Source organism: Cydia splendana, unplaced genomic scaffold (assembly GCF_910591565.1).
Source record: "Cydia splendana unplaced genomic scaffold, ilCydSple1.2 scaffold_113_ctg1, whole genome shotgun sequence".
Lineage (NCBI taxonomy): Eukaryota > Metazoa > Arthropoda > Insecta > Lepidoptera > Tortricidae > Cydia > Cydia splendana.
In genome coordinates this window covers 15059-35326 of record NW_026946838.1, presented here as the reverse complement: position 1 = coordinate 35326, position 20268 = coordinate 15059, and the positions used below count along the sequence as shown (strand labels likewise).

Here is a 20268-nt window from a genome sequence, read left to right as displayed (position 1 = left end):
GTTCTGTTGTTTTCATTCAAGACGTGATTGAACTGCCTGAGATTGGTGAAAGCCATTGTACAGGAAAGCAATTTAACAGTTTCGCTATCGCAGCTAAGAGGTGAACTAGCAGGCATATTATCGATAAATGACCAAGCGACGCCAGGTATGTTATAATCGCCTATTAACAGTAATTTGCAGGGACACATACTGGAAAAAATGTCTTGTACTTTTAACAAATGTTTTTCATAGATTTCTTTTTTGGATGAAGGCGGTAAATAACAGGCACACATTATTAAGGTATCTGCAATTATTGGAATCTGAAGATATATTTCCTCAAGATCGTTCGCTGCCAAGTCCAGGCGCCTAGTAACATTAATATGTTTTTTTACTGCAATTAAAACACCGCCGCCACTCTTTTTGAGTGAGGTTTGTAGGTTACGGTCACGTCGAAAGAGATTATAATCGCCGGTAATGATCTCTGCATCCTGTATGGAATCATTGAGCCAGGTCTCAACCATAACTATAACATCGTAGTTAGAGGACAGTAAATTCATTCGTAATTCGCTAAGTTTTGATTTGAGACCACCACAGTTCTGATAGTAAATAGAGATGTAGTTATTATTTATAACGAGGTGAATCATTAAATGAGGTATAATAATAAATCAAAGTGTTGCTCCCTGCTGCAGTCAATACATAGAAACACAATTTAAAATGTAAAATATTCCATAACTTAGTATACCGCCATATACGGCAACATAGTCACATTTTTAATAGATCGTTTTCACTACGAATATTAATAACTCGAGAATCGTCAGTTTTTCGCACCATTATATTAGCGTTTTTAACCCATACGTATTTATAGCCCTTTTCACTAGCCTGCATGCGCGCCTCAACAAATAAATTTTTTTTCTTCAGAGTTAAGTGTTCATTTATATAAAATCGTTGAACCCTCGCAACGTCAGCTGCAGTAGTCTTGGGAAAGAGATCGGCGGTAGAGAGCTCGCGGCGAGCGCGCGCCGCCGCGATGACGTCGTCGCGTAGTCGCCTGCTATTGAGCTGGATGACGATATTTTTCGGACGGTCGCTGGGTACATTGTGTGCCGTGCGGTGAATAGCTTTGATTTTATCATCTGAAAGCGTTATTCCAATTAGCCTTCCAATATCGCCGGCGAGCTGCACGAGATTTTCGCCTTTCTTTTCAGGGATATTTTGTACTTCGATGTTACAGATACGCGCAGACTGGTCCAAATCGTCGAGTTTAGTCTGCAGGACGTCCAGGTCTTTCCGAAGGCGTTCATTCTCGAGCCTTAGCTCGCTGTCATCTTGTACGTCCATGGAATCAAGTTTTTGGTCCAGTCGCTATACATTTTCCTCGCACTTTGTAAGTCGGTTATCGAGTTTTTCCAAGTCGCCTTTTATACTCTTTGTCGCCTCGCTGATTGCTGCGTTGATGTCGTCGCGCCACTGCTCACGCAGCTTTTTAAATTTGATGTCTAAATAAGCAGTGAGTGCGTTAGTATCAACGTTCAAGATCGAAGTGTTCTCGAATCGATCGAAGTATAATACTAATTTACCTAACTAGGAAAATTACCTCGATAAACATGATTTGTGAATAAAACTCGTACTGAATTAGTTCATTATTTTCCATATAGGAACAAGAGTTTAAAAATATTTTCAACGTAACAATAACAATTAGTACCTACACATGACGCCTCTGTATCGTTACTCACGCTATAACGGATCACATTTCAATTCGAAGTATTCGAGCATTGTTTTATTTATTTTGTGTCAGCGTGTTTACTAATGCGACCCTGTACCACGATACAAGTTAAGAAATATTTATTACCCGACTGTCTAAATAGGTGCGTTATGTTTTGTGATAGTATTTTATTGTTTAACGAAACTTGAAATTTTCCCTATTACAATTTCAATAATGTATAAGTTTGAATAAATATGTAGGTATATAGAGCTCAGCAAAGAGTAAATAATAACTGATAGTTTAGGTTTAACATTCAAGGTTTTTAATAGATATGCCGTGAGAAACTGTTAATATTTCTTCATTATTTTTGCTTGTAGGTTATAGTAATGTGTTTAATAGGGAATAGAGAGTCGTATCTCGAATACCAGCAATATTCAAATTAGTGATATTTAGTTATTAATTGTATTGTGATATGCCTATTATGTTAATTATTTCAATTTGACATTTTATATGTATTTAAATTTATGATTATGATGATGAATTTGCACGCTTGCATGCAAGCTAGGTGTACAACAAGATCTGTAACACCATATATTGTAACATCCCCATACTGTATCAATACAAATAAATTATTTCTGATTTCTGACGAATGTACGGGAAAGACGATGATGATGATTATAATTACTTATTTAAATAAAATGTTCTTTGGGTTTAATATACATGAACACGTTGTAACGTGTTGAAATACGAGTTAATGCAATCGACGGTTTCATTAGATAATTTGATACTTTGTCGGCGCTTTGTGCAAAAGAAGAAATAAACATATTTTGAAGACTAAGTATGTGCAGTTATGTACGCAATCTGTATTATTTTATACTTGGTAAATAATGCTTACATTTAGGTTTAACTTTGAATACACGAACATGGTTCTTTAGTCATATAATCTTATATTTAGGTAAAATATCTACTTATCAAATATTTCATTATAAAACGAACAAATATACCGTTTTTATGCATTTATTTCTTAAATATTCTGCATACCGTATCGAAGCTGTTCGTTGTTTGTTAAGTGAAGCCGCTGTGACCTTCGTTTAAAATGTAAGTAAGTACTTTGATAATTTATTTTTCTAAAATATGTTAAAAGTATTGTTGCATAATTTTTGTTTATTTCTGTTTTGAAGGTCCGACTCTGAATATTCCGCTCATGTACGTACGCCTTCGCCTGACCTTAAGAAAAAAACTACAAAGAATTTAAAGAAAAGAAAGGTGACTCCGACATCCAGGTAACTAATGAATTCTATGAATGTAATGTAGTATTTAAAGTTACATTTAATATTTAAGTACGCTAATTTTTATTTTTATTTCATTAGGTCCGAATTTGATTTAATTAACCAACAACGGCGCACCCCATCACTATCGCCACCCACCAAAAAGAGAAGCACTTCGAGCAAAGTTCAAGCATCGAGCAGTAAAAGCAAGAAATCTGATTCTAGGTATGTATTCACTTAAATGATACTATTTAAAAGAGATTGAATGTGACTTTCTTGTAATATTTTAATGAGTTTGCTAGAAATATCATTTAAATAATATATCTTTATTTCAGTTTTTCGAAGAGTCCAGCTGAAACGGACATCTTTAAAATCAGCGGTGACCCTAATTTGAAAGCCATCAAGACGACTTCAACATTTACAAGTCGCGTTTCTACGGGTTCCTCTCGACGTACTACAATAACAGCCGGTAATTATTTTATTGATCTTAAAGTATATACTATCGATGATTATCAAAAGACTAACCCTGAAGAACGCTATAAAAAGGCATTGGCATCTGTCAAATTGCAATGTGATTAGAATTCTCCAGAGTGGGATCAAATGCAAAAGTTCTTGGGTCAAGCATTCAATATTTTTGAAGATTGTGAGCCTGTTTATTTTACTAATTACAAAAACTATTAGTCAGTACACAGAAACCGATATTACACAGACATTTCTTTTTAATTAAACAACTTAACAAATGTAATTAACTGTAGATTACAAAAAAAAACTGTTTTATTATTGTAATACAATGGCATGTTTTACGTTAGGTACTTATAAGAGGATAGATGGATGCAATAAATGATTATGATTATGATTAGATGGCCAATGCAAGTTAGTGACAGTATAATATGGATACGACTTTGATTAATGCACTAAAAAATAGATCGTGTTTGTTATCTAGACACACAATTATATGTTTATAGTAATTTTAAACATTATAGATTTTCTATATATTCTCATTTAATATTTAACAAGATACAGATCACTTAAATCAGACAAAAGATATATTATTCTAAAGTGAAATTTGCATTTTCTTTAATTGGACTTAAAAACTAACTACATACATGTCATGCAATTTTTTTGTATTTTTTTAAGTGGTATTTTCTTTATTTTATGGAGCACTTTTGTTAACCATGTGGGCTTATCCATGTTTTGAATAGCGTTCTACATTCATAAGGTATAATTTGCATTCGTCAACCGTTCTGAGTAGGTAATAACAACGTATGCTATTAATAACATCATCGGTGGTTTAAAATAAGGACATTAGATCGTGTTGAACAATTAACTATTTAGAAGTACTCTAGTTTAGTTAGGACGTACGTTTAGTTACATATTTCGTGTTATTATTATCATTTCATTATGCCTTTTTGTGTACGGTGTAGTACGTCTGTGGAAAAAAAGAATTGGGTAGGTCATCTTCGAAGCAATAAGCACAAAACAATTGCTGGTTCTGTTAAAGTACTTAACGATGGCGTTGAAGTCGTAGAGTCAGCATTCCGGAGGCGTATTGTAACTTATCGCATATTAGCAAAAAACGAGTCAAGTCTCGGATCTATCGATGCATTTATGAACTCTAGTCGAAACAAAATAAAGCAGCTTTTAGATTATTCACTTATGAAACATACGTGCGTAAAAGTTAATTTTGAGCTTTTTGGAACGTTTTTAATGTTTAAAGATAACAGTCAATCGATCAAGTCGTTTGGAACTAAAAATAAAATTTTATATCTAAGTTATGATTTTGAAGCACTGTTTTACGAGCTTGTGAACTGTTTAAAGAAAAAAATTGAGGAATTTCAGGATCGTGATAGTGGGTGGGCTTTTGTTAGTAGCTCACATTTAGAAATTAACATAAACAAATATCAACCATTACAGGGTTCAAGCTATGTTGACCTGCCAAAATTCATTAAAAACAAAAAAGTTTGTATAAATATACAAAACGACGATCGGTATACACCCACTTGCCAGAATTTCATTTGCCATAATTTCATTTGCCATAATAGTCAACAGCCATTATATTGTTTCCCATAATTACATATGCAATACTTATTGTTTACTATATTAGTCACGTGCCAGAAACTTTGTTTCCCATAAAATCAATTTCAATAATATCATTTGTCATCATCATTGTAAGCCATAATTATCACTAGCCATAATATAATTTTTTTACAGAAACCAAATGCTACTAGAAAAATGGGTTAGGTTAGGTTTGAACTGCGACCCTTACAGAAAAGTAATGCTACTGGAAAAGTGGGTTAGGTTAGGTTTGAACTGCGACCCTTACAGAAAAGAAATGCTATTGGATTGAACTGCACCCCACACAGAAAATAAATGCTACTAGAAAAGTAGGTTAGGTTAGGTTTGAACTGCGACCCTTACAGAAAAGAAATGCTATCAGAAAAGTCGGTTAGGTTAGGTTTGAATTGCGACCCTTACATAAACCAAATGCTACTAGAAAAATGGGTTAGGTTAGGTTTGAACTGCGACCCTTACAGAAAAGAAATACTACTGGAAAAGTGGCTTAGTGAGGTTTAAATATTCTATTAAATAATATTATTACAATTAATAATATGGACAACAACACGTATGGCACTCGTACGTTCTGGAATCTAATAATCGGGTAAACAAAGAATATGTCACATCATTTTTATGGTAAACAAACAATTCGGGCAAATGAAATTCGGGCAAATAAAATTCGGGCATATGAGTATTATTTTATATAATTTTCGGACAAACAATAGACAACCACGACGATCAATGTTGTTTTTTATGGTGTGTAACAGCGGCTTTGTATCCCTCTATCAAACACCCTGAAAGAGTATCATCTTATCCTAATTTTCGTGACGTTTTGAATATTTCTCAGATTACTTTTCCGATCACATTTAATGAAATTAGATTATTTGAAAAGCATAACCCAACGATTTCATTGACGATTTTTGGTTTAAAAAATAATAAAACTGTTATTGGCCCCCTTTACAAGTCTGATATATCCAGTTGTCAGAAAAAAAGAAAACATATAAATTTGCTTTTATTGGATGATGGCAGTCACCCACCGCATTATGTTCTGATCAAAGACTTGAGTCGTCTTGTGCGTAAACAAATAACGAAACATAATAGTAAGATATACTTTTGTGAAACCTGTCTGTTATTTTTTATAAAACAGGAAGAACTAGTAAACCACTTGTGTACAGGGATAGTTACCGTTTTACCAGAGAAGGGAACAGTAATTAAATTCAAAAATTTTGATCGTAAACAAAATGTTCCATTCGTGATATATGCAGATTTCGAATCATTGCTACAACCAACCGAGATACCTGAAAGTAGTAGTAGTAATTATGATACTGATTCAACCGATACTACCAATATGTCTAACACGTTTACTTTGCATCATCATATACCGGCTGCATTTGGATATTATATTGTTTGTAATGCAGATCCAAGTCTCCTGATGCAAAGGCTGTCCATCGCAGTCCAACGCGGCAACGCAGCGAGCGTGATGGGCACCTTTGCGTCGGGGGCAGCCCGGGACGGGCTTCAGTAGGCAATTTTTTATACTTATTTAGTTTATATTTATATTTAAGTTTAGTTTTTAATTAGTTTTATGTTTAGTTTATGTATTATTTTAATTATGAAATAAAGTTTACTTAGTCAGAATCGCTATGTCTTTTATCGCGGTACTGATTGTGTCGACAGATTTATTGATGCAATCTATGAAGATGTTAGTAAAATTTATAGAGTTATGACCAAAAATAATCAAATAATATTCAACGAGAATGACGAGTTAAACTTTTTGAACGCCAAACAATGTCATATTTGTAACCATTTTCTATTTTCTGATCGGGTTCGAGATCACTGTCATATTACAGGAAGATATCGCGGAGCAGCATATAGCCTATGCAACTTGCAATATAAGCGTCCATGTTTTGTACCCATATTTTTCCATAATCTATCTGGTTATGACTGTCATTTATTTATTAAAAAATTGGGTGAGGCACCCGGAGACGTAAAAGTTGTGCCTAAAACCAAGGAAAACTATATTTCTTTTACTAAATTTATTCCCATCGAGAACGAATATTTTCAGCTTCGTTTCGTAGATTCTTTCAAATTTTTAAATACAAGTTTAGACAAACTAACTAAAACTATGCAAAAAACTGACTTTGTTCATTTGCGTAAGTATTTTTGTAATGATGATGAATTTCAATTACTTACACGAAAAGGCGTGTTTCCCTATGAGTATATGAATAAATGGCAAAAATTTGAAGAACAATATCTTCCATGTATTGATTCCTTTTCCAATTCGCTTACTAATGAAACAATTTCTGAAAAAGATTATGACCATGCGCAATTAGTGTGGAACCAGTTTAAAATTAGTAATTTAGGCGAGTACACAGACCTTTATTTGCAAACAGATGTTCTTCTATTGACCGATATATTTGAAAAGTTTCGCGCTACATGCAAGCGGCACTATGACTTGGACCCCGCTTTTTATTTAACTACACCTAGTTTATCATTTGATGCCATGCTTCTGAAAACTGGAATAGAATTAGAGCTTATAGATGACTTTAATATGCTGAGAATGATCCAATCTGGAATAAGAGGTGGAGTCTGTATGGTCTCTCGACGATATGCTAAAGCTAATAATATATACTTACCTCACTATGATCCAACCCAGATGGACTCATACCTTATTTATATTGACTGTAATAATTTATATGGTTACAGTATGTGCCAGTACTTGCCTTTATCACACTTAAGATTTCTAGAAAACCATGAAATAAGTGCTTTAAATATCTCACAAATCCCTGATGATTCGGATTATGGTTATATTCTTGAGGTGGATAATATTTACCCTAAAGATTTACATGATAAACATAACGATTTGCCATTTTGTCCCGAAAAATGTATTCCGCCAGGTGGAACGCAATCCAAACTTGTACCTAATTTATATGACAAATACTCGTATGTGATTCATTATACACATTTGAAAACTTGTCTTAAACATGGTTTAAAATTAAAAAAGATACACAGATTAATAACATTCAAACAGGCCCCTTATTTAAAACAATATATTGATATGAATACAAAGTTACGTCAAATGACATCGTCTGTTTTTGAACAGGACTTTTGTAAATTGATGAATAATAGTATATTTGGTAAGACTTTAGAAAATAACGAGAAAAGGGTAAATGTGCGTTTAGTTAATCAGTGGGCCGACAATAATAACAAAACAAAAAAGAAAATTACAGCCGATAAGTTGATTGCAAGGCCTAATTTTCACAGTGTATCTGTTTTTAATGAAAATTTAGTTGCAGTGCAATTGAAACCAGATCTCATAATTTTGAATAAACCCATCTACATCGGTTTCACGGTTTTAGAGTTATCTAAAAGTCATATGTATGATTTTCATTACTCAGTATTTAAACGTTTTTATGAAGATCGTGTGCAAATGTGCTACACGGATACAGATAGTTTTGTGTATTATATACAGACAGAAGACTATTTTAAAGATTTAAAAACGCATTTTTTGTCTTATTTCGATACTAGTTGTTACGATGTTGGTAATAAATTTTCGTTACCGGTTCAAAATAAAAAAGTACCAGGACTTTTTAAGGATGAAATGAAAGGAGAAATGGTTATACAATTCGTAGGCCTGCGATCAAAGGTATATTCTATTAAAACCACCGATGATGTTATTAAAAAAGCTAAAGGAGTGAAAAAGTCCGTTGTACGCGATTTTGGGATTTCCGATTACGAAATAACACTATTTGTAAGAAATGTAACTAAAAGAAGAAATGTATTATTCAAGTAGTGATGGGTAGGACATCAATTTAAAATGAGTTTGTATGAGTACCTCATTTTCTAAAATGAGGTGTTACAATGTCTTACTTCAAATGAGGTGAGGTACTAGCATATTTTCAGCGTCGACTATTCTATTAATCCAACGGGCCAATGGTGACAAAAATATTTAATGTATGTACATATTTATGTATTCATCACTTCCTTTATAAATAAATAAATAAATAATAATAATTAAGGAGTGCAATTCTGGAGGTTAAGAATATAACTTATAGGAGAAAGATCCCACATAGTAACTTAATTTGCTGCTTTTATGAAACTTGTTCTAATTTAGCTCTTTTTTATTGTTAGATTGTTTAGTCCTCCTCCTTGCTACTTGATATAATTTTAAGTATAATAATCACTAGCGAGAGCGACCTGCTCTGGCTTCGCACTGGTTAGCAAATTATACATACACCTAAACCTTCCTGAAGAATCACTCTATTGATAGGTGAAAACCGCATGAAAATCCGTCCAGTCGTTTTTGAGTTTATCGCAAACATACAAACAACACACAGACAGACGCGGCGGGGGACTTTGTTTCATAATATGTAGTGATATACTTCATAAGTCTTGTACCTATTAACCATAAAACTACCACATTTTTAACAAACTAAGGAGAACAAATTCAATATTTTCACAAGTCATTATTATATAGAAGTGACAAACTTACCACCTCAGATAATTTAACAGTAATATCATCAATATGATATTAAACAAAGCACCATTCGCGCCGGCCGCCGCCGGCTACATTTACATTTCATTTTTTCATGCAAAAGGCACCAAGGAAGATCCGCGGGTAAATTTAATGGCGAAAAAGATAACCATATTTTGTTATTTTGGTATAATTATAAGAATTATCACTAGGTATTAGGTATTAGAGAACCAAAATTAGCTACAACGATGTACGAACAAAATAAATATAAATATGTCAAAATCATAATTTGCCAGTCCGAAGTGGTTTACAAATAATGTTAATAAAAAGTATTGCAAATTCAAATCGTTATAATTTACATCTACATGTTTATTTTACCTATGCAAATTATACTTACTTTTTATTTAATAAACTTGAAACTTATTGAAATGATCATATATTGTGTACGCTACAGTAATTTATTTCAATAATATTTTAGTCACTAAAGGATTACTGTTTCTAAGCAAGCTTCGTAAATGCCTGTCTGGTATACAGAGTGCGTACCGCGATCCATGTTCGTCATGTTGCCTCCCTGTCACACTTACGTACGAATTTACAAGTGCAACAGAGAAGCAACACGTCGAACTTCCTTTTGGTGACTGATTCCTCGTGCTATTTTGACAAGTAAGTTAGGATCAAAAAGGCTTAAGATGTATGAAAGCTTGCAGCGCTTACGCTTGTTGTCTTTCGTGTTTAATATTTAACGTATTTTCGGTGGTGACGCGAGGCGATATTGAAGTACGGCGCGTGTCTGTCTCACTCCCTCTTTGGGTATTTCTAATTCATTGTTTCATTTTGAAAGGATTTTTGAGGTGTTCATGTCACAGAGAGGCAGTGAGTGGTACAAACTCAACGCATTTCTCGGTGGACCTTTTGTCGTTGCAATAAGGTTGTTAGTTCGGCAGTTGACAGTGTGGGCCATTACTCGTTCCTTCATTTGAAACATTTTGAGTTTTGAATGTCGGCGAGCAGGCGAGCACCTCGAGCCATCCAGGGACTCTTTGGCAAGTTGTGAGGAGTGTATGAGTTTTTGAGGTTCGCGAGTGAATTTGAAAGTGTAAGAGTTTTTTGAAATTTGAAGTGTGTGAATGATTTGTGTGGCAAGAGGTGTTTGTGATGCGCGCGAGTAAATGAGTAAAATGAATAGAGGAGTGAAGTAAGACATTTTTGCGGTATGAAGTACTGCGACAAATTAACAAAATGAGTGGTACAAATGAGGTGCCTCGCGAGTGAGCGACTCAACACTATATTCAAGTCGATTAAGCATGAGATATTTACACAAAGTGTGAATAAAATTGCACTTTCAGCTAAAGATGATAAACGGCTGATTTGTGACAACCAAATATCAACAAAAGCTTGGGGGCATAACTCAATATTGTTTAATAGATAAGTTTTAGAAACTACAAATGTAACTTAGTTTAAATCTATCTTTAAATTTTGTATTAGTTACGATTCTACGTTGGAGAAATCCTACGAATTGTCAATTGTGTATGAATAATTTTGTATATATTTTTTTTAAATATGATTTTATATAAATAAATGTTTTGTCTTATCATGTTGTTGTTTTCATTTTTATTACCATTTTCTGATCCAGCATGCATAAGAGCTAAACAAACATTAATACTTACTACAATTGTTTACCACACCTCTATTACCATCCTATAAATTCGATTTGTATTTCCTATGGCTGTTACGACTGTTATGCATGATGAGACAGTCATTTTCCGCACACCTAAGCTTCAATCTACTTATGTCATAGATACCTACATGATACAATTAATAAAAGTACGACAGGTTCGAACCTGAATCAAAATATGTTGTTTGAGGTATGCACGTGTGAAGTTATCATATAGCATTATTGCGCATTCGAATTTCGCTGAGTTATGATTTGTAAACCTTTATAAGCGCGTTAAATTGAATTCTTCTATCACTTGGATAGCATCAAACGCCGACAAATATTACTCCTGACAATCCTGAACATCAACCTTGTAAGTTACTTTTTCTTACTTATCTTGTTATATTATTTACAAACTTAAGCCATTTCAATTAAGATTTTATGAAATTGTTTTTAATTTCACTTGCAAGACATGGTCATAAAAAGATCAAACATAAATAAGACAAACATCAAAATGTATATTTGTGCATCGTAGTTTGTCTAGAATCGTAACACATTCAATTATTATATGTTACTAATTTTTACGGTTTCTATTTTAGATTTTTCAAAAATGGCAGACAACGAAGACACTCAAATTGCATTTTCACAATACGCACAAGAGTTTGAGCTACCCCAGGAATTTGATGATAGTGATTTATATAAAAAAATTAAGAAAACCATTGAAAACCCTAAAGCCAAGAAACGTAATAAAGTCAGCGTTAATAATAAAATACTGGAAAGGAGTCTAGGACATCCACCATCTTTCGTGATAAATAATGAGGCCAGCAAAGGCAATAAACTGGTGAAAATTCAAATAATCGACATCAAAGAAGGCATAACGGATCAAAACGACGAGCAAAGCGAAAATGTATTACTAAGCGCGCAGTATGTTGCGAGTGATAGTTATGATGAAATTATTGATGGCACAGAGGCTTTAATAAATAAAATTTAAAAAAAAATTTGCGGTTACAGTACTAGTTATTAAAGTTGTATTTTAATATTAAATTATTAATAAATATTATGTGAGTACTTTGGCGTTTTATTTATATATCATATTCATACTAACTAATAAGTTTTTCTTATTCAGTCAAATCAAAGTTAAAATTTTTAAAAAATAACAATCAACCACTATGAAAAACTTGTTAGTTGGTAATAAGTAATATTTATATAGAATGGGATAAAAAGAAAATTCTAATAAAAGTAATAACCAACATTTATTTTAAGAAATACATTTTGGATACAAATTAAGATTAGATTCGTAAATTGTCTAAATACCATTTTTTGATACATATAACATTTCTAACCGCACAACTTTCCTTATGATATACACAATTATAAATACACTCAGGCAAACAATATTTTTTATACAGCTCTTGTAAATTAGGTACATTTTTTTCACCTAACTCTAAAACGGTACAATTTGGATATAAATTTTTAATCCATTGAACTTTTTCCATACCTTTCACATAGATCGTTTTATCTTTTATATGGGTACCAATTAGTCTTTTAAATTCTTTATAGTCAATATAACCCTCGTGCCACAAAATACCTAAATGTTTTTCTACCCATCTTATCTGCCTTTTTTCACTTTCCGTTAATTTAAAAAATGGAAAGGGGGGTTTTATTAAAAAAACTTTTGTGTATTCCAGCGTGCTGTATGAAAATTCTTTGACATTAAATTCGTTTTCTTTTGTTTTAAACCCTTGAAGGTCTACAAATATATGTTGCATTATGATATTTATGATACTTTTTTCGTAATATTACTTAAAGGCTTATATTCAAATATACTGTCATTTAAAATAAGACAATAAGCTGCGGTGTTCTTTGGTATATCTGATTCACACTCCAATTCAACTCTTACATCTACCGAACCGGTTTTCAAGGTTTCGTTTTGACGAGAACAGTTGATAACAAATAAAGGAGCTATATCTTTAAAATCTTGAGGGCTTAGCAACGGCGCTTGTAGACGGTTATAATAAGACTGCTGAAATTTCGCATACTGTTCGTATAATATAGCAAACTTTTCAGCCGAGAAACTAACATCAAAACTTTCGTACGGAAAGTAGATTGAATTCAAGAAAACCTTAACATCTCTCAAATTACAGTAATCAAATTGTGTTATGTCTTTATCAGCATGATTTTTTCGGTCTGTTTTCAATCCGATTATAACGTAACGGGGCTTTTCAATTTGAGATGACGTTTTGATAGACCAAGAATGTTTTGACGTTTCTGGCAAGAGCGGATATTCATACAAATCCCAAGTCCTAAATGCTACCTGAATGGCACGATCTCTTTCCAAACATTTGAGTAAGTTTAATCTTTCCCGATCAGACACTTTAACATGAGGCATGCGCCATACTATTTTAGATATAGTAATATTGTCTATGTATTCATTCGCATTTAGTTTAACGCTATTCAAATTAGTGTTGGATCTTAAGAGAATAAGTTCATGCTTACAATTAATAATGATTTTGTTATAATCCTCAGCAAACCCTAGAATTTTGTTTAAAGGTATAGACACAGAAAATGTACCATGCGTGTTTTTTGTTCCGTTGACATTAAATCCCCATAACTTAGACATGGATGCTTCCAGTTCATTCATAGATACAAGAGATTTCATAGTCGTGGTAACTCCTGCGTTTTTTATTTTATCAATTTCAATTCCATTTAGTTCATATCGAATATCTTGAAATAGATGAAGTATGGGGTTATTCGTAAAAAGAATACTTTTTACCTCTGCTTTTGTTTCTCTATTGAATGCGGTTATAGTACCTTCTATGTATAAAGAACTTGCTGATGGTAGTACGTAAAGATCTTGCTGGTTAATAGGTATACGTATTTCATCGTTAAAATTAAAACTTGTTACGTACGGCTTATAAGAATGATATTCAAAGCTCTCGATAGAGTTGTCAACGGCAAAAGGTTCTGTTAAATTTAATATACTCATTTTAATAGACCTAGGCTTTGAAGGAATTGCTTATTTTGTTTTGTAAGTTTCACTTTAGGTCTTCTTTTCGTGATTGCCTGGTGAGTACTGGTAACGTTTTTAAGGAGTCTCCCTTAAAAACGTTACCAGTACTCACCAGGCAATCACAAGTTTTATTAAAGTCTATCATTTTTTTCTTAGATTTAAATATATCTGAATCTCTTCACCCCGTAAATTAACTAGATTATTTTTACCGTCTAAAATTCTTATCGTGATTGAATTTAAGCTGTTTTGGGTTACAGGAAAATAAATAACGTTTTTTGGCGTTTCTATAATCCTATAACCAGGTGGCACATTTGGTACAAACTCGTGAATAATATGACTAGGTTTTCCGTTAACAAATGATCCGCTCACTATGTCACATTCAATGCGGACTATAGTTGTTGACAGAATGGAGACAGGATAAGGAGATTCTGTTAATATATTTGCTTTAATGGATTCTGCTCCGAAACCAAGTAAACTACCGATAGAACTTTCTTTATCAAAATAAATATTTTCAGAGCATAAAATAGATGTTTTTAATGTATTATTATTGCATGTTAATGTAAACGAGCATCCTTGAAGATGTTCTTTGAGGTAATCATCAATATCTTGAAGTTCATATGATCCTTCCGGAATTTTAATTACTTTGTTTTTACCATAATAAAACTTATTATTTCTGTTGTCTATGTTGGGAATAGAATTAAATGTTGATATATACAACAGACCGCACTCATATTCACCATCCAGTTGAAGAGCTGGTGAATGGTTTGTTATCAGAGTAGATGTTCCAGTTATAGACAAAGTGAAAGACATCGTGAGAATGATAAACTGTTTATTGTGTGAGGGTATTTAAACGGTTATACCAATATTGTTTTAAGTATTTTAGACATAAATGACCGCAATTGGCAGTATTAAACTTTTGGTACGTGTTATAATTATAGTAAATATCGATTTTTTAAACTATTAAAATATTCACAATAATTGTTATCTTTAACGTAGGCTACCCAGTGTGTACCATTGTTTTTAGAACTATCCAAATTAACAATTCCACATTCTACTTTTTTAGGTTTTTAGGACTCTTTGGTAAACTATCTCTCATATAAACTCCCCGGAAATGTGGAATATCAGATGAGTGTTTTAAAATGTCAATATTTGAAAGAGCGCGCCTGGGTAACCTGTTATTTAGTTTTTTTAAATTTTTAAACATAATCCTTTACCATTTTTATATGGTTTAATATGTAACCCTTTCCCTAATGCAATCGATTCCATCATCTTGTTATGCCGTTCTGATTCAGCTAATTTTTTTCTTGCAGCTTTGTAATCACCTACAGCTTTGGCAATTCCAGCAGCTCCTCCTGCTAAAGATCCTAACGCAGAAAGCCCCGCAAAAATAGGTATTAGCGGTAAGAAACCTCCAGTTTTGGGAATTGGTATTAAACGAGGTATCCGTACCTTATCATTGCTATTAAAAACTTTTTTTGCAGCAATAAGTGCCCGATCAATTATATTACAACCTTTTGTTTTTGGTTTCTTTTTTAATTCAGTGCGTATCTTAGACACAAATCGTTTAAAGGGTTTTATACCCGCACCGGCCTTTATTTTAGATTTCATCACTTTACTAACTAACCATGAAGCAATTTTTTCTCCTCTTCCTGCATCTTTCGACTTTCTTCTTTGTTTCGCCATTTCGTATAGTTCTAAATCAGCCCGATGTCTAGCAGCTAATTCAGAATATCTATCATATGCTATGTCGTGTTTCATACACGCATTATCTAGCGCATTGATTCCTTTATCACCTCTTTGTAACCTTTTGCGCAATTTTGTTCCCGGTCCGCAATAGTTATAACCAGGTAAGTGTAATTCAAATGGTAAATTATTAATAGCGCTGTTTAAGAGTCCTCTTCCTTTCATATCCAGTAAGATAATAACACCTTCATTGAAGAGAAAGTATATAAATATAACTAAACAATGGCATTTTTATCAATCCAACTGTTTTCACTATCATTAAGCCCTAACCATTTAACATACAACTTTCTACCCTTTTTTTTAATAACTTTTTCTACAAGATAAACGTTTGGATAGTTGGTTTTCTGAAGTTCTTCTTCATAAAATGTACCGAGTATAGTATTTCTATGCTGGTCTTGAATGTGATACGTCACAGGTTGAGTGCGATTCACATGTTTAATAGTGAAAAGTTCTGTTGACCAATTAGGTGTCTAACCTTTATGAAAGACGCTTTTATACTTGCTAATGCGTACACAATCCCCTATATTGAATTTGTTCAATTTATGACGTAAATTAGATTGCAATTTTTCAATATTTTTTGATACTTCAATTTCATTATCAAAATTTACATCAATAGGTTTAAATTTTGTTGTGCGATGTACAGTTTGATTATAAGATTTTACTACATCGTCTAACGGTTTACCAACCCATTTATAGTTACCAACTAAACTAAAATATTTATAAAGTTTGAACTTAAGTGTTTTTATTAGCCTTTCAACAATAGATGCCTTCTTAATTGAATACGTTGAGTAATGATTTACTTTTAATGATTTTAAATAGCAATCGAATTCATTATTGTAGAATTCTTTTCCTAGGTCAGTTTGTAAAATTTTAGGTCTTCGATTAGATATTTTTATTATTAATTCGAATGCATTTTTGACTTCCATTTTAGTTTTAGACTTAATAGGTGTACACCATGCGTACTTTGAAAATGTATCAATAACAGTTGAAATATATTTATATCCCCTGTTAACCGTATGCAGATTTTGTAAATCGATTAAATCAGCTTGCCATGAATCGTCAATTCCTTTTAATACAACCGATCATCGCTTAAAATTTCTTCGCGCTGATCGATGGATCTCGTTCACTATTTGATGTTTTATCATTATTTAAGTTTTTAAAGATATCATCTATCTCCTTCTTCGTGTAAAAGTTCAGTTTTAACTGAGATGCAAGTTGATGAATTTGATTATTTATTGTGTTAAAGAAAGAGTCTATGTACTTCTTTTCGTACATGTTTTGAATGTATTCGTCAACGTACTGCTTGTTAACTGCATCATCGGAAGACATTGGTTTACCAACTCCTTTTAATCTTAAAGATTTTAAATCAAAATGTCCCGCTTCTGTTCGAAGCAAAGCCTTGTATTTGAGCTCAGAGATTTCACTAGCACGCATGCGTTTATGAACATGGTGACCGAATTTGTCTATATTCATTTTTATACTTGATAGTCAGACAACAACTGATGAAAAAAAAAGAGTATTCATTTATATATTATTTACTAAGCGTGCTTCACGTAATTCTTCAATGATAGATATTATTTTGTTATCTAACCCTGTATTTCCAGCGTCACGCGATGCAATAAGTAGTTTTAATCTTTCTACTAATTCGTTTGGATCATCCCAATACACATATGAGATGTCTCTTTTAAATTTTTTCATTGATGGCAAACCTTTACCGGATACATATAATTCTTCACTTACTGCACGTTGTTTGGACAATTTGAAAAGAGGTTTTATAACGTATAAATATTTCATGCCCTTGTTACTTTTTATTGGTTTATTTGGATCGAAGTCACGTCTATGTGCATTAGTTTTCAATAACAAAGTTTTATATGCTCGTTTATCATCTTCAGTTACTACTTTTAAATCAGGTACTTTCTTAAACAATAAATCATTTAAGCCCTGCGTTAAACAATAACTTTCTCCTCCTATCGTGAGTTTGCCATCATTCACAGAAATTGGATACGATCCAAGCATTAGCTTACCACGCTCATTTCGTATACCGAATGGAATGTCTATATTAAAATATTGTTTTTGCCAAGCGGGATCTTCGCGAGGAGAAGCATACGAGTCTGACGTTCTAAATGAAGCATTATTCGTTGTGTCAGAATCATTTTGGTCGACACTTTCATGTGATATAGAATCGCTGTCATTTAATTCATTATCACTATAATTTGATTCAGATTCAGGTGATTTTCTCAGTAATGTTTTATTATCTAAACTTTCTTTCATTCCATCTTCAGAAGGACTATATTTCAATGTTTTTACTGACTTGTTCCATTTAAACCTATCGTTATCAAAATCTGTGTCACTAATGTTTAGATTGTTATCATTATTATTCTCCTTATTTATTTCTCCTCTTAAGTTAGGTTATTTATAATATGAATATAAAAGTAAAATATAAAAACATTTACAAAACAATATAAAATACATATAAACACATTATAAAAAACCTAACCTAGATTGCCGCCGGCAGCGGGGCTTGGCCCAAGCTGCCGGTGGTCAGGGCCGCAGAGTGAGGAACCGACGTACTATACGCGCCGTGTCCAAAATTACCGCCTTCTGCATCTGACCCTTGATCCAACCACCCAGCGAGAGTCTCTCTAGGTGTTGGTCGAGACTCTTCGCTATTAGACCGTTCACTGAAACGACTATCGGGACAATGATCGTCGAATCAACATCCCACATGGCGGTTATCTCGTGAGCCAAGTCTAGGTACTTACTGGACTTGTCCTTCTCGGCCTTCACGAGATTCTCATCATGGGGGATGGTGACGTCGGCGAGCACGGCCCGGCGCTGCAATCGGTCTATCAGCACGATGTCAGGCTTATTGGCGACAATAGTCCTGTCAGTGATGATAGATCGATCCCAATAGAGCGTGGCACGACCATTCTCGAGAACAGGCGCAGGTAAGTACTTGTAGTACGGTACTTTGCGGTCCACAAGGCCATACAGAAGAGCAAGTTGCTGGTGAATAATCCTGGCTACGAGATTATGTCTGTGCAAGTACTCGCCGTTAGCAAGATGAGAACAACCGGAAATGATATGCCTGAGTGACTCTCCGGGACGGCGGCATGCCCGACAAATGTCGACCGTACCGTCCTTCAGGATATATTTCCGATAGTTGTTCGTCATCATCACTTCGTCCGCAATTGCACAGGCAAAACCCTCGGTTTCTCCGAAGAGGTCCCCGAATCGTAACCAGTTGGGTAGTCTGAGAGTACATGGAGACTTAGTTACGGAACCAGAGGAGATATTAAGCGTCATGCTGAAATCACACTTTCCGGACTGCAAAGAGATGACAGAAATGGAGGAGCAGGTAGGTCAGGAGGAGTCAGACTGGGCAGCGGCATTGGAGGTGGTGGAGGAGGAGAGGGTAGAATGGGCGATCTGCTCCTTTGCGCCCTTCAAGGCTGCGGGCCCTGACGGAGTCCTGCCGGCACTACTGCAGAAAGGATATAGATACATAAAAGAGGACTTAGTGGAATTATACAGGGCAAGTATTGCACTAAAATACATTCCAAGGGTGTGGAGAGAGGTGAGGGCGGTCTTCCTACCGAAACCGGGTAAGAAATCATACCAAGAAGCGAAGTCATTCAGAAGCATAAGTCTGTCGTCGTTCGTACTAAAGACTTTAGAGAAAGTGATAGACAAACATATAAGAGAAAATGTGGAAAGCAGTGGAGACCCGCTACATGGGAATCAACATGCTTACATGGCAGGAAAGTCAACGGAGACAGCCCTACACAACCTAACTTTAAGGATGGAAAGGGCACTAGAAACGAAACAGTACGCATTAGGCTGCTTCTTTGACGTTGAGGGGGCTTTTGACAAAGCAACCTTCGAGGCCGTAGAAGAAAGTCTGAAGAGAGAGGGCATCCGACCGACAATAGCGCAATGGATAGGGAGAATGCTAAATGGTAGATCCATTACGGCGGAGCTGGGAGGAGTAACAAAGACGATTAGTCCAAGAAGAGGGTTCCCACAAGGGGGATGCCTGTCCCCTCTGATGTGGTGCCTACTTCTGGACTCAATGGTAAAAGAGCTCAACAGAGGAGGCATGTACATGCAGGCTTACTCTGATGATGGAATGCTGCTAGTGAGAGGAATGGTTCTCACCGTGATAAGAGATATAATGATAAGAGGTCTCAGACAGGTACTGAGGTGGTGCAGAGAGAGAGGGTTGGATCTCAATCCATCGAAAACGAAACTAGTGCTATTCACTAATAGAAGAATAAAGGAGATGAAACCCATAAAGATACAAGGAATAGAACTAGACATGGTGGAGGAATTGAAATATCTGGGCGTTACTTTAGACAGTAAACTCAGGTACAAAACTCACAT

The 20268-nt window shown here is 34.2% G+C and overlaps 1 protein-coding gene across 1 annotated transcript; it reads right to left on the bottom strand.

Moving 5' to 3' along the window:
* Window positions 1–741: 741 nt before the first annotated feature.
* LOC134805445 (uncharacterized) lies at window positions 742–1317 on the bottom strand. Its single transcript, XM_063778750.1, has one exon. The coding sequence runs from the start codon at window positions 1315–1317 to the stop codon at window positions 742–744; it is 576 nt and encodes a 191-aa protein (XP_063634820.1).
* Window positions 1318–20268: the final 18951 nt, after the last annotated feature.

Bases quoted from the DNA above. Each gene is read 5' to 3' on its own strand.
- LOC134805445 (XM_063778750.1), bottom strand. From the start codon at position 1,317: ATGGACGTACAAGATGACAGCGAGCTAAGGCTCGAGAATGAACGCCTT.